Source organism: Schistocerca americana, chromosome 4, assembly GCF_021461395.2.
Source record: "Schistocerca americana isolate TAMUIC-IGC-003095 chromosome 4, iqSchAmer2.1, whole genome shotgun sequence".
In the NCBI taxonomy this organism is placed as follows: Eukaryota; Metazoa; Arthropoda; class Insecta; order Orthoptera; family Acrididae; genus Schistocerca; species Schistocerca americana.
Window position 1 is genome coordinate 201,108,440 of NC_060122.1, and position 16,656 is coordinate 201,125,095.

The following is a 16,656-nucleotide window of genomic DNA, read 5'->3' on the forward strand; positions in this document are numbered from 1 at the left end:
AATCACTCCCAAAAAAGTGATGAAAACATAAGAGTTTGTCACATAAACTGAAAATAAAACTTTTCACTCGATGGAAGATTTGAACCAAGGACCTTTCGTTCCGCAGCTGCTCACGTTACCACGAGACCACGGCGCTCCTGCGTTCCCGTCGTCCTTAATGTTGCTTATGTTCCCTTGAACTACTCAGTTTGTATATTTTGCTTATTTTTTCACAGTTCCACACAACTTCTTCCTGTTTTCTCAATTGATCTGTGTTCAGTTTTTCAAGGCCTATCCACTGTGCCAACTTATAACTAAATCTGAGGGGGGTGCGATGGGGAGGTTCCCTTGTCAGTTCTGAATGATAGATGGATGATTATCAGTTGCCGGTTGCATCATCCACTGTATTGGCTTCCAATAGTCGCCCGTACAGCTATACTCCCTTCCTTCCCATTTTAGGCAGGGAGTCCTCTTACTGGAATACAAGAAATTCATGGAACATAGGTGAACTGTCCGTCCGCTAGGACATAACTCAGCTGGCAAGAAACCGGTTACAATCCCGAAGCCCAGTTGGCCGTCTTTCGCTGCAGCTGGTTGACAACGGGATTAAACCTAAACGCCAAATGACTGAAATAGTATAATGAAAGTTCCCTTTGCTATCTACATAACAGGCCAAATGTATACAGTCAGGGAAACGTTTCAGCAGTAAACTACGACTGTGAAGCTCCAAGACAGCTCATTCGCCACCTCGCCGAATAATATATAGGACTACACCCTGCTGACCCAGGACGGTTCTGCTTACCAACATCCTTGTACCCTGAGTGGACAGCAGTAGCAACCGACTGCAACGCATCTCAATAGATCTGGGAAATAATTTAGAATTTAGACTGAAATGCTGATACTACATTCTTCCGTAGCCATTTTTTACTTAAGGGATTCTCATATGGATTCACTTCAGGCCCAGCACTTTCCTCGAAGCGCCATCCTGAGATAAAGATTGAATAGTTGAAGGTTTCTACGTGTGACGAAATTTAATTCTTCATGACTGTGAATTAACTTTCCATCTGAAGCTATTTCTGTTTTAGATTACGGAGTATTAGCATTTGGCAGCTACGTTTCAATACAGTGACTTTGGTTGTTAACCTGCCGTATTGTGAAGACAAATTTGTCACCGTAGTTTTCATTGCTTTCTACTGTCAGATAAGTTTGAGCCGAGCGGTCTTAGGCGCTGCAGTCATGGACTGTGCGGCTGGTTCCGGCGAAGGTTCGAGTCCTCCCTTGGGCATGGGTGTACGTGTTTGTCGTTAGGATAATTTAGGTTAAGTAGTGTGTAAGCTTAGGGACTGATGACCTTACCAGTTAAGTCCCATAACATTTCACACACATTTGAACATTTTTTGAATTTGTTCCTGCGCTGACCAAGATACCAGCAATACACTCGTAAACTGATGTGTAATCAGTTTCGGGTGCACTGTCGCTTATGAATTGAGGTAATAATGAAATTTAAATCTTATAAAGGCAGCCGCTTCTGACGCAAGTATCAGATGCTGTGCCAGCCGTTGTGACTGTTGTCGAATTTCTTGGTCAGTTCTAATCAATTTGTTATGACCAGTGGTATTATACACTAGCTGTTCACTTTGAAAGAAGTCACATGCTTTTAGTTTAGCATCAAGTGTACAATTCATCTTGATTTCAAGGTCGCCAAAACAAGGTAGGCTGCCGTTGCTTAGTTCACACTTATTCCATCTAACTTTTTGTACATAGTTTCCTCATCTGTCGCTTGCTTTACCTCTATATGTTCAGGGATGGTTTGTTAAGCGTATCAATGAAATTCCAACTTTTGCTTGATGGTTAAATCCGATTCTCATTTGTGCAGTTCACAAAGTTTGTGCACAGTGCCAAATTCTCAATCGAAATTGGAAGAAGGACTTCAATTTGGAATTAACATGTTCACTCAGAAGTTTGCAAACCGTTTTTCAATGTCCTGTTTCACTAACGGTTTCATGTTTCATTTGATGCCTGAACTCATATAGTAATAATTTCAGATTTTATATTTTCACAAAAAATATCACTTTTCTTTCCTATTCTGACGTGTAATCATTGAATGCATGTAATAAAGACATTATCAAACATATTTCATATCTATTTTGACATTGAGAAACTTCTTTGTCGATTTCACCATCAGTATAATCAGAATCACTTGGTATTAAATCGCTCACCTTCGATACAGCTCGTTTTATTTTCACTTCAGCTTTACACCTCACATCAGACAATTTTTCAGCTGTCGTCTCACCATACGTAACAAGTGTGAAACTAAAAATATAAGGAATACAAACATTCCTACTCGAACTCATATTTAATCCTATATACCTTCAGTATCATCAGGTGATATAGAAACGACTTTTTGCCTACTTTGTGTCGTTCTGTTCTTTAATTGTACAAGTATATTCAGCAGCTACTACAACTTATCTGAGTTAAAAATTACGTAAAGACTGTTGCAGGTTCAGTGATCCAATTATAATCTTTGAATATAATTATAAAAGTCTAGATCGCAGTGCACATTTAGTCAAAGGTGACCGGTTTCAACCATTGCAAACACATCTTCAGACCTATCCATTTTCATGGACATTGGTTGTGTACGCAGGAGGAACCGCTTGTTCACGGCAGTCAACTGCTGCATGATTCATCTTGGATATTAATAACCCCTTCAGCTGTAGTTAATCCTTTATTATTGGATCACTATCGTTTCGTGGCACTAAAAGCCACATCTTCAGGTGAACATACGGCTAAAACACAAGAGTGGAGAAGCTCGTAACCTTTTTACCCAACATTCATTGTCCATCAGAACAAAACACCGCTCACAGGCGGTATGTCATAGAATGAAACAGCCGGATTCCAATATAGTGGATGTTTTGTGGCGGCGTTCGTAGCGACAAGCAATTCGCTGAAGAAACGGCTTACGAAGTCACCGCCACACTTTTAATAGCGGGCCGACCGGTCCGCTGGAACAGTGAACAGAAAGATGAAAACCCAAACACTCTGATTAAATAAAAGTCGGTACTTATCTTTATTAACGAAGATACAGAAACACAGTAGTGAACTCCGTGTCTACAGAAATCTGTCTAGTTCGAGTCGGAGCGGCTAGGTCAGCGTCGGCTGACGACAAACAACAACTCTGCTGCGATGAACACACAACTGACTAGCAAGTACACAATTCGGTGGCGAGTATACAACTGAGCGGCGAATACAGAACTGTCCTAGCGCTCGCGACTCCAGCGCTTAAGAACCCAGAAGCCAGCGGTGGCGCGCGCAGACTTGCGGCGATTTCCTGTCTCGCTGGCGCTGCTTATGCGGACGGCGTCCGGACTTTGATGCTGCCAACCTTTTGGCAGCGGGCTCGGGTGGCATTAATGGCTAGGATATAACACTCCTCCCCCCCAAATCGCCGCACCGTCGTTGAATAATGACGTGGCGAGCGTCGACGGCGGGGGAGGGGTCTGGCCGCAGGCGTAGCAGAAGAGACCGGGGCGGAGACTGTTGTCGGTGGCAGTCCCCGGTCCGCACCCCAGCATTGGCTGCGCGGGGCCTCGGGAAACACCGACTGAAAACCGAGGTCAGGGTGCACGCCTGTGACCACGGGCGCAGCTTCTGGTACTGCACGCGACGGGGCGTCGGGACCCTTGAAGAGAGGCAGCGTCTCCTGACGCTGCGTCGACGGCTGCTGAGTGGGCGCCGGACAAGGCGCTGCGGTGTCGGACTCCTTGGGGGTGCCCAAGGAAAGCGGCTGCAGGACAGGCTGCACAGCCACCGCTTGGGAAGGCGGCCCGGCTGAGGGGTCGACGTCTATCAGCTCCGAAGGCGGTGGCGACTGAAGAGGGACCGCAGGCGCCGGAGCGACCACCTGGGGCGCTCCCGGATGAAGCTGCGCGGGAGGCATCAACGGGAGGGGCTGTCGGCGTGGTAGCGGCGACGGCTGCTGCTGCTGCCCTGGGGGCGGCAGCAAAGTCGGAAGGCGCGGCTGGAACCCGCCGCGGACCAAATCTGTGGACAAAGAACGAGCGGCAGAATCCAGGCGGCCAGCGCGGCGTAACTGGTTCTGATGCCTCCTGTGCACCCCAGTAGAACCTTGAACAGTATAAAAACCGCGACCCTGGACACTTATCACGGTACCACGTACCCAACGACGGCGACCGTGATAAACTCTGAAAAAACGGCGTCGTTGCGCTGAAAACGCGTGCGATGCTCAGAAGCGGCGGGTCGATCCGGGGGGTGCAACAACCGCAATAGGGTGCGATGACGACGGCCGTGGAGAAGCTCTGCAGGCGAAGGGCCGTCGCGTTGCGTGGTCCGGTACAACGACAGGAACGTGATGAGGGCCTGCTGACGAGAGTGCGTAGCACGAAGGCGGTCCATATGATCCTTGAATGTGCGTACAAAACGTTCCGCTGCACCATTCGATTGAGGGTGGAACGGCGGAGTAAGAACATGGCGAATGCCATTGGCAGAACAAAAACTTTCAAATTCAGCAGAGGTAAATTGTGGACCATTGTCAGCCACTAAAATTTCTGGAAGACCCTCAATACAAAAAATTGAAGTCAACGCCTGTATAGTTTGTGCAGACGTTGTAGACTGCATGGGCACAACAAACGGAAAATTACTAAATGCATCTATCACGATGAGCCAACGAGAATTCCAATATGGACCAGCGAAATCAATATGTACTCGCTGCCAGGGACCGGCAGGGCGCGCCCACTCAAAATAGCGTTGAGGCGGAGCAGCTTGGTGTTCGGCACACGTCGAACAATCTGTAGACATCTGCGTAATCTGCTTATCAATGCCGATCCATGTACAATGACGGCGGGCAAGCTGCTTGGTGCGGACCACTCCCCAATGACCTTGATGCAACAAGTCGAGGACCTTGGATTGGAGCACTTGGGGAACCACTACACGAAGCTGGTCATTCTCGGTGCGTAACAGCAAAACTCCGCGCGAAACAGACAACAGATGACGTTGCGGATAATAGCGACGAACCAGAGGATCCGATATGTCCTTTGCCTTGGACGGCCAACCACGTTGAACAAAACGTAATAGTAAACTCAGATGAGGATCCGTAGCTGTCTCACGTGCCACCTGACGATAATCAATCGGAAAATCCCGGAGGGATTGATGCTTATCGGCGTCAATCTGATGGCAAGAGTCGTCAGAGGAATCGAAGACATCATCCGCAGCAATCGGCAATCTAGAAAGCGCGTCAGCGTTTGCATGCTGAGCTGTAGGGCGATACAGTATCTCATACTGGTATTGTGATAACAAAAGAGCCCAACGTTGTAGTCTCTGAGCTGTCCGCTGAGGAACTGGTTTAGACGGATGAAACAGTGACGTCAGGGGCTTGTGATCTGTTACTAAATAGAATGGTCTACCATAGAGGTAGTGATGGAATTTTGTGACACCGAACACAATAGCCAACGCTTCCTTGTCCAATTGGCTATAATTACACTGAGCTGTGATTAGCAATTTAGACGCGAACGCAATAGGACGTTCGGTGTTACCGACTCGGTGAGACAACACAGCACCGAGGCCGAAAGAAGAGGCATCACAAGCTAACACCAGAGGCTTGTTAGGGTCGCAATGGACCAGACAATAAAGCCTCTTTAAGCTGCTGAAAGGTTGATTGGCAATCAGCTGACCACACAAACGGAACATTCTTACGGCGGAGACGATGCAACAGTGCAGCAATCTGTGATGCATTAGGTATAAACCTAATATAATATGTCAATTTGCCAAGAACTGCTAGCAATTCATGCAGATTGCGAGGGGCGGGCAAATCACGAAGAGCTGCTAAATGTGACTGGGAGGGATGAATGCCTTGAGCATTAATAACATGTCCCAGATACTCCATCTCCGTGAGGAAAAATGAACATTTATCGATGTTGCAACGTAGGCCTGCCTGAGACAACACTGTAAACAAACACTCCAAATTACGGAAATGTTCAGCAGGCGTCCGACCGGACACAACAATATCGTCTAAATAGTTGCAACACGATGGCACATTAGCCAGAAGTTGTGACAAAAAACGCTGAAAAACAGCTGGAGCTGACGCACAACCAAAAGGCAAACGCAGAAAACGGAACAACCCCAACGACGTGTTTATGACAAAATACTGTTGTGATTGCTCGCCGAGGGGCAATTGCAAATATGCTTCACGGAGATCAATTTTGGAAAAGAAACGAGCTTCCCCTAACTTATCCATCAGCTCGTCCGGTCTAGGCAAAGGAAAAGAATCAATGACAGTCTGAGGATTAACTGTCGACTTAAAATCAGCACACAAACGTAACTTTCCAGACGGTTTCTGTATAATAACTAAGGGAGAAGCCCACTGGCTCGCTGAAACGGGTTGAATAACACCGTTGTTTTGCCAACGACGAAGTTCAGCTGCTACAGGTGCCCGGAGGGCGTGAGGCACTGGACGAGCACGAAAAAATCGAGGCTGAGCATTATCTTTTAACGTAATATGAGCGGCAAAGTTCGCAGCACAACCTAGTTCGTCTTTAAATATGTCACTGTATCGTTTACACAAATCGGTTATGCTGTCTTGAGGAACAACAACAGAATTAATTTGCAACACATTGTCCTGGATAGACAGGCCAAACAAGTCAAAACAGTCTAATCCGAAAATGTTTACACTGTCTGTAGCGCGGAGCACTGTGAATGAAACTGTTTTGGTATTGCCACGGAATGTGGCTGGCACGCTACATACACCTAACACAGGAATTTGTTCTCCACTATAAGTAGCCAAAGAATGTTTTGCCGCTGAAAGTTTAGGGCGGCCGATAGCCGCATACGTAGCACTATTTATGAGAGTCACAGACGCACCAGTCTCTAATTGAAAATTGAAGGTCTTATCCTGGATGCGTAGCTTCACAAATAGTTTGTTACACTGTCTCTGGATCGGTGCAGTGGAGGCGGAAGACACAAAATCAGCGCGTTTAGCGCGTGTTCGCTGCTTACGACAACTCGTGGGTTGGGCGGGTGGAACAACAACTCCCGCTTCACTTGCAGTCTGTACATTACTTTTTACAGCGTTTGAATTACGCCTGGGTCGCATAGCAGAGGGCTGGGTGGGTGGCTTATTGCGAACAAGTTTATTACCCACACGAACCGTGGAAGAGTCTTTAAACGCGACCTTCTGGGCGGGCTGGCTTTGAAGAACATGAATATCCATGGGCTGGGCAGCACTAGAATCGTTCTTGCGTTTACGCAAACAAACAGTCTGGATGTGTCCTTTCCTTTGACAAAAGTGACAAACCGCGTTTCTTAACGGGCAACGTTCATGAGGATGAGCAGGAACACACTTAGGGCAAGACTTAACTCTATCATTTTGCACACGCGGCTGACGAATGTGTTTAACATGACGCGGCCGGCTAGTGTTTACAGTCTGACTCTGCCGGTGGGGCCGCGGGCGTGACATAACTTGCTTGGCACAGGCAATTTGAGAAATACATGGCTGATCTAACTCACACTCAGCATAGTCAAAAGTATCTTGGGCTTCAATGATGTTCATCACAGTCTCTAATGACGGGTCAGGCAACTTTAAGATAGCAGCACGAATACGAGGATCTGCAATGTTTTGAGTAATAGCGTCTCGTAACATGACATCACTGTAGGAAGCTCCACACACACAATTAAATCGGCACTGACGGGTGAGGCCCCGTAAATCTGTTAACCACTGCTTATTAGATTGATGTGGCAGTTTCTTCAATCTGAAGAACTTGAATCTGGCTGCTGCCACATGAACTCGCGACTCGAAATACTCAGCAAGCTTGTTAACAACAACGTCATAGTCTACAGCTTCTGGCTTGGATTCCGGGAACAACTTACAAAGTAGTCGATAGACTTCCACGCCTGCAGTGGAAATTAAATAAAGCAGCCGCTCAGTACCCGTGATTTTGTAGACTGTCATGTGCGCCTGCAACTGCGCGAAATATTCTCGCCATTCTTCTCTTGATGCATCAAAAGCACGGAAAGGTGGTGCTGCCTGTGCTTGTTCCTTTTGTGTTGGAGGATTAGCCGCATGTTTGGCGATTGCTTCCACTAAACTTTGTATTTGCTGACTCTGTAACAAGATCAACTGTTGTAATTCGGCAGACATAGTGAACACAAATTAAACCAGCCCCCAAAATTTTATCGCTATAATTAGTATAACCAGAAACAAGTTGAACCAGCCCTGCACAGGAGTTCGGAATCCCTCGTCGCCAGTTTTGTGGCGGCGTTCGTAGCGACAAGCAATTCGCTGTAGAAACGGCTTACGAAGTCACCACCACACTTTTAATAGCGGGCCGACCGGTCCGCTGGAACAGTGAACAGAAAGATGAAAACCCAAACACTCTGATTAAATAAAAGTCGGTACTTATCTTTATTAACGAAGATACAGAAACACAGTAGTGAACTCCGTGTCTACAGAAATCTGTCTAGTTCGAGTCGGAGCGGCTAGGTCAGCGTCGGCTGACGACAAACAACAACTCTGCTGCGATGAACACACAACTGACTAGCAAGTACACAATTCGGTGGCGAGTATACAACTGAGCGGCGAATACAGAACTGTCCTAGCGCTCGCGACTCCAGCGCTTAAGAACCCAGAAGCCAGCGGTGGCGCGCGCAGACTTGCGGCGATTTCCTGTCTCGCTGGCGCTGCTTATGCGGACGGCGTCCGGACTTTGATGCTGCCAACCTTTTGGCAGCGGGCTCGGGTGGCATTACTGGCTAGGATATAACAGGATGGGTCTGCTTCGGCTATCTATACGGCACTGCGTATACAGGGGACGTGGCTGCTTCCTCTGTCATAGTTACCTACTGACAGTGCCACGAAAGCGCTAGTTATCAAGTAACTTTTCTTCTCAGGTCGTAAGTTTTCTAAATGGTTTGATGCAACCCGTCACGAATTCCTCCTGTCCCAACCTCTTGATCTGATAGTAGCACTTGTAACCTACGTCCTCAAATATTTACTGGATGTATTCCAATTTCGGTCTTCCTCTGCAGTTTTTACCCTCTGCAGGTCCCTCTAGTACCGTGGAAGTTATTCCCTGATGCCTTAACAGATGTCCTATTGTAACCTCCTCCTCACTTATCGACCTTAATGACAGTGAAAAATTAAACCACGTGTACCTAATGGAAATTTGGGAAAAGCAATCGTCACCGAAGTTAATCTGTCGGTAAAGAGGGAGGAAAGGGTTACATCTAAATGAAAGGAAAAATGCAAATGAAACTGGTGGAAATTAATTTTGAAAAGGGGTAAAGTTAATAAAGAAAGTAAATGTGCGGCCGTTACGTTAACAATTAACTAGCGGTAATCAGATATTTGAGATTTGGGGGAAATTACGGTCGCCAGTCCTATGGACAATTACTATAGTAACTGAAAAAGAAAGGTTATTACACATATAATTATCAGTAGAAGCGTGGCAACTGAAGGTTGGCACGTGTAGTGTGAAAACTGAAAGTTTGTCAGAAGTAATAAATTTCGCTACACTCTGACTTTATTTAGGAAAAGAATTAATAAAATCGGAAAATTGAAAGTTAATTTAGTGACTGAAATTAATAGTGAGATTTGATTCTGAAGCACTACGAAATTCAGTAAAATAAGGTTAGTCTTGGGCTACCTCAAGAATCATTTCAAAAGCTACTTGAATCTACGCAATTTAGAAATAAGAGATTTAACTTTGAACTTGAATTAAATGATTCTGGACAATTAACAATAGTAACATTTAGTACGTACCAAACTGAGCTGCAGTCACAGGTAAGCTAAAATATGCTAACAAAAATCGCACTCTTAATTTGTACTTGTGTAATCTAAATGTTGTAGCCAGCTATGAATACCTTAACTGAACTTTGAAATTAGAGCAGTGAAATGGAATGATATTACTTTAATGCTGGCATCTGAATTTCAACGACACTCGGGTTCATTTCGGAAAAGGAAGGGACCCCGAATGGTAATGCAATTGGGACAATGAGCAACAAAGGTTCATGCTAAGTTGCTGTAATTTTGTGATGCAACGATTTTAAAAGCTGAAGTCTGCCATACAATTCTAGAACTTTACGTGCTTCCAGTCTTCCTTGTTCGCTGATTGAAGGTTTGAAGCCGTCGAACGAGGAGGTGGCGACAGTCACTCATTGTCGGCCGTCGCTGATGCAGAAGCTGGATGTTGGCGCGCCTTCTTCTCGACACGGTCACCAGGCGAAACGGGCTCTTGATGTGCGCCAGCTAATGCTTCCCTTCCGCGACACCGTGTCAGAAACTGTCATAGCAAGTCGAGCGCAATTACATGCTGCCAAACCCCGAAAGCGCGGCAACTCGCGGGAGCGTCACTCAGCACACCTGCTCCACAGCCCTCCTCCCACCAGATTCTCTCTGCCCGCACCTCACGCGGCCGAGTTCACACTACGAAAGATCCTAAACACTTTGGTTCTCCAAACGACCTATCGACGTATTCGTTCGATAGCACAGTTTCCCTAGGCAAGACCCAGCGTAAAATACAAATAATATTTAGAAAACAAACCAATTATACATCGACATATATATATATATATATATATATATATATATATATATATATATATAAATAGTAAAACAATTACAATATATAAAGGCACAGAAATGTCATATATTCAGGCAACAAAATAAGGAAAAAATTAATAGTACAATAGATGGAAATAGGAGGATATGCATTTCCGGCGTTACACTATCATCCTGTCCTTTTTCCTTCTAAGTGATTTCCACATATTCCTTTCCTCTCCGATTCCTTACCTTATCAGTCCCCTAATTTTCAACATTCGCCTGTAGCACCTTATCTGAAGTGCTTTGATTCTCTTGTGTTCCAGTTTTCCCACAGTTCACGTTTGACTACCATACAATGCTGTGCTCCAGACGTACATTCTCAGAAGTTTCTTTCTCAAATTAAGGCCAAAGTTTGATATTAGTAGACTTCTCTTGGCCAGCAATGCCCGTTTTGCCAGTGTCATTCTGGTTTTGATGTCCTCCTTGCTCCGTCCGTCAGTGGTTATTTTGCTGCCTAGGTAATAGAATTCCTTAACTTTATCTACTTTGTAACCATTAATCCTGAAGTTAAGTTTCTCGCTATCCTCATTTCTGCTGCTTCTCATTACTTTCGTCTTTCTTCGATTTACTCTCAATTCATATTCTTAATTCCATTCAGCATAACAAGTAATTCTTCTTCACTTACACTCAGGATAGCAATGTCATCAACGAATCGTATAATTGACATCCTTTCACCCTGAATTTATTTCCACTGCTTTCCATTGCTTCTCCGATGTACAGATTGAACAGGAGTGGGGAAAGACTACATCTCTGCCTTACATCCTTTTTAATCTGAGCCCTTCGTTCTTGGACGTCCCCTCTTATTAATAATAATAAAGGACTAAATACAACTGGAGCGGTCATTAATACTCTCCGTGACTACTCATAGCTGTGGATGCCCTACCTACAAGGTAGTCTGCTGCATGATTACCGTGATACAGCAGTTCATGCTCCATTTAGAGCCGTTGTCCATCAAAACGAGAAAAAGTTTCGACCATCACAAGACTATCTTCAGACGAATAAATGTATATTGCCATCTAGATTTTTCTTGTTGAGTTAGCTTTTGTGGAGCCTCTCGATGCTGCTGTCTTCGATATACTGCCTGCTGCTTTGGGGAGGGGGAGTAGTGGAGGCCCCTGACTTGGCGCTCGAAAGCCGGACTTCCTGCGCACCGCTCGCCCAGCCGACAGATTTGCGAGAAACACACACAGCTCTGCCGCAGCTGACTGCCTGCAACCCGCAATCCTCTTCCCGCTATCAGCCTTATGCCGTAGAATAGCGGATGGTTGTAAGACCTCAACTTCGTGTAAAAGTGCCAGATTACCAACTGGCTCCAATGACAGCACAAGTGAAGATTATTGTATCGAATACTGCATCAGAAATTAAGCACGGATGAGAGGATGTTATATATTCCAGAGTTAACCTACAACAACAGAATGTCAGAATCTTGCAAATTCAATATATTTTAAAAAATATATTACAGGTCTATAGCCGGCCGGAGTGGCCGAACGGTTCTAAGCGCTACAGTCTGAAACCGCGTGACCGCTACGGTCGCAGGTTAGAATCCTGTCTCGGGCATGGGTGTGTGTGATGTGTTTAGGTTAGTTAGGTTTAAGTAGTTCAAAGTTCTAGGGGACTGATGACCTCAGAAGTTAAGTCCCATAGTGCTCATTTTAACCATTTTGAACAGGTTTATAGCCTGAAGGTAAAATGCGCAAGAGCGAAGTGCTGCAGATGATATTACCTGCGAAATCAAGTTAACAAGGAGTGCGGAAGCTTATGGGAGCGACCATAAATGCATTTCCCATTTGCGGTCCCTCCGATTGGCCACTCGTTTAGTGCCAACTTGGTATGTGCGAATAATACGTACCTTTACGCAATAGTAGTTTATTTTGACTTAAACAGGTAGCTAAATATCGTATATAATTTTCTGTTTTTTGTGTTACTATTTGGTCAGCTGCATACAATACCGTATTTACACAGTTTCATTCGGGAGCCAATTTCACGAAGGAGAGTGTCTCATTTCCGTTGTCTTGCAGCATTGTCGATATATTTACGAAAAATTCATCTTTGCTTTGTCTTACTTTGTTATGCTAATTATTGCTATTCTGATCATATGAAGCGTCATCTGTTGGACATTTTTTGAACGTTTGTATTTTTTTGGTTCTAATAAAACCCCATGTCATTCCAAGCATGTGTGTCAATTTGTACCTCTATCTACATTATTCCCTGATTTACTCAGTTTCCAAATTTATACTGACTTTTTGATCATCCGGTATGTAAATTGAAAGATGTAGACAGAGACAGCATTTAAAATGTTGTTCGTAAAATATTGTGGCTGTCTGTGGGATCGACAAGCTAGTCTGCGTTACACAAGAGCAGTATAACACTTGATGCCATAGGGCCAGACTACAGAAGGGGCTATCAGTCTACCGTCACGCACGCACAATTGGCCGCCACTACATCCAGTCCTAGCGACAATGTTCATCACCGTGTATTACTTGTCAATAGATGGACGCAGATGGGCGTAACTTACCAGCTGAGTCACAATCTATAAGGCTCGCTGACAAGTGGGGCTTGAAACGTAATAAACTTAGCTATAAAATGCCTCAGTGAAAGCAAGAGTTTTAGGCTATCTTCGAAAAAATCTCATCTTCGACAAAATCTCTTATTTGTACAAGTCAACATGTTATCTTTTTCGTACAATTTGAAATATTGGTAATTTTGGAATCAGAACGCTGTACCTGCTCCTATCGTGGGTACATAATTACAGTCCTGCTATTTAGCTATTTCTTTTAAACTCTTACGTTGCATGCAATTCTAACTGTGCCGTTCAAGCTAGTACAGCAACAGCGAGCCATACACTTCACACAACCAATTTTCTCTGTAACTACTTTGTTTCACAGACATTAATGCCAGTCCTACCTTCCTGATATCAGCAGTCGATTATTTTTCTCCTCTCAGTCATGGCTCTTTGTATGTAATTACCCAGCGATTCTACATACATTTTTATACATTTCAACTACATTACCATTTCTCAAAATATTCTGCAGTCATCACTCCTCGTACGCATTACTGATACGTGACCTCAGTAGTTCAGGCAAAATAATATACGTTTAGCTAGTAAGTGATAGAAAAAATATCTAACACACAAAAGTTAAAAACATGAGTTGATACTCAACATGCAACATTAATTATTAACGAAAAAACTGGGTGAGATTCTATGTGTAAATGAAGTAAACTTGTCCAAGACACTATACACACAGTGTGACGGTGGAGAAAAGAAATCAGTCATACCAAAGATTACTGAAAATTAGGACATAAAAAGTATAAAACAAAATAAAAATACCTTGAAACAAGTGTGAAAGACACGAGGAAAGCATACTTCGGAAAAAAATCGAATGATTGTGATTTGCTATCATTTTATTGGTAATTATTGTAGGCATAAGAGTAATAATATTGTATGGCCAAAAAACGGAAGGCATCTCTATATGAGATACAGAGTGTTGACTGAAATACAACAAAAATGTGGCAAGTGTTTAACAGGAAAAAACACTTAGTAAAATTTGTATGCTGCCATTTTTCCATTCGTTTTCCTGCTTCAGTATCGAAAAAGAGTTATTTAATACAAGTTCCTGGAATCTAATCTTATACACTTTTAAGAATTTGACATATGTTATACTTATTAGACATATTCCTACATTCATATGATTATATTTATGAATCCCTATTCAGGCACAGAGCATCGAATCTACAACCTCCTGAGAATTTTGTAAGATTCTCTTCTCCCCGAAGTAGGTCCCTCAGACGTAAAACTATATTTTCGGTCAGCAACGGGGTGTGAGGAACTGAATACATCGTATGCTCACACACAGACAAAGCTATTAACGAAGGAATAAAAGACGGTTGCCTGGCGCTATTTGACTTGCGTAGTCTTACGGAAATTGAAACTGTCAAGCAGAAGATAGATTTCCATGCAGCATATTATGGATGCATGGTCTGCCTGAATAATTACGAACCTACCTGTCATCTATCCGTGATGGAATATCTACTTATACTAAGTCTGAATACCATTATGCCACGTGTAAATCAAATTCCGATAATGAACCATCAATGAATCTCGTTTGAGTAATTGACGTAAAAATCATTCCATGCCTATTTAGCGCCCTAAAAGGCCAAACAGCAATGATAACATAGAAAACTTCGCATTTCATCGTTGCAGGCTGTTACAGCAAACGGTTTAAATGCGTTTCAGAGTCTTGGCTGCAGCATTTCGCAACCAAGACTGTTTTTGTTCTGAAACGACAAAATAGTTCCTTCGATGTCGGTGGGATATAAGATGCGTGTTTATCTGTTCTTTATAGCATCAAACATTTGTCCAGATTTTACAGTACATACAACCGTAGTCTGCAACAGCACGTTCTTGTTATCGTTGCCTTGAGTATTTCCTGTACTCCATACAGATTTGAGACCGCTGTGAAACAGCAATAACAAGAATGTTTGATAATGCCTAAGTAATTTGTTTCTAGTTATTATACGACAACTGAAGAATATGATTTCCAAATCCATCAAGACGCTGGCGGGTTACAGTATCTTAGGAAACACTTTCTTTTCAAGCGTCTTCTTGGGAACCTGAATCTCCTAACCTCCAAATGAAAACTGTGGGTTCATTCTTAAGGAATACATGTTCCGACCTGAGGCACTGATGACTTTCTGGATTTTTATTCTATTTGTGCACAGGTCCAACTATTCGAACCTTGGATATAGATGACATAGTCTTTTCACTTCACACAGTGAACTAAGTCTGTACCTCCGAGTTGACAGTTTTCTGTACTTGCCAGACTGTAATCAACCGGAAATATTGGCGGAAACGAATTTATTTAGGAATATACCGTTTTCCTGTGAATGAGCTGTCCCTGTAACGCATTACCCTACATTGACCGATGTAAATCATTTATATCACACGAACCCAGTTATATTAAAATAGTTTGACTTCTTTTTTTGATGGGGTGGGGAGTGGTGTGGAGGGGGGCTCATTTGCCATCTGAGGGGTTAGATGTTGCCGGCCACAAATTCCTCTCGTGACCCAGCCCTGATATTTCCGAATAGAGCCTAGGTTATTTGTTGGATGTTTTCCAGTTCATGTCTCTCCTTACAGATATTACACTCTACAAATCCATCAAGTACTATGGTAGTTATTCCTTGCTGTCTTTACCCATGTTATATTATCTTGTCTCTTCTTCTTTTCAATGTTTACCATATATTCCCTTCCCCGCCGATTCTACAGAGAATATTCTAATTTCTTATTAGTTCAAATAGTTGCAACATTCTTCTATAACACCATAGTTTATCATTAACACTGTTTATAATATTCTTCATTACTGTCATCTTTATATTGTTCTCTCTCAATCTATAGTGTGTATTAATGCGACGATCATTCCATTGAACAGGTAATTTAATTTTTTGTTGTTTTGACTAAGGAAAACAATATCGCCAGCTAATATTATCACTGACATCTCTTCGCCCTGAGTATTAACCCTAAATCTTAACATTCATTTTATTTTCCTCATTGCTTCTACCATGTATAGATTGATCAGAAAGGGTGAAGCACTACAAACGCTGCCTTATAACCTTTCTGATCGAAGCACTTCGTTCTTTGTCTTCTATTCTTAATGTTCTCTACTGGTTTTTGCATATATTGTACGCTACCCGTCTCTCCCTAAGACGTATACCTGTTTTCTTCAGAATTTCGAAAATCAAACAGTGGTTCAAGTTGTAGCACGCCTTTTCTACGTCGAGAAATCCCATGAACGAGCGTTGATTTTTCTTAAATTTTGCTTCCATTATCAAACGCATCCTCAAAACTGCCATTCTCTTTCCTAAAGCCATGCCGATCGTCAACTAACAGATTATAGTGCTTCTTTTTTAACAATATAGTATCTTACGATTTAATGTTGGCGCCTTCGTTTTTAATGTCATCCGACTACCATTTCTTTTTTATTTCTTTCCATTTTTTCCTGTAACCATTTCGTTTCAGCTTCCCCGCATTGCCTAATTATTTTATTCCATAGAAGCTCATATTATTGCAT

At 43.3% G+C, this 16,656-nt stretch overlaps 1 protein-coding gene across 1 annotated transcript in view; it reads right to left on the reverse strand.

The window, feature by feature from the left end:
* LOC124613347 (vegetative cell wall protein gp1-like) overlaps positions 1-16,656 on the reverse strand; it is a 76,666-nt gene that overhangs the window by 13,702 nt on the left and 46,308 nt on the right. Inside the window, exon 2 of the mRNA XM_047142044.1 lies at positions 3,645-4,020. Within this exon, the coding sequence (XP_046998000.1) occupies positions 3,645-4,020 (376 nt within the window). The remainder of the gene's footprint in view (positions 1-3,644; positions 4,021-16,656) is intronic.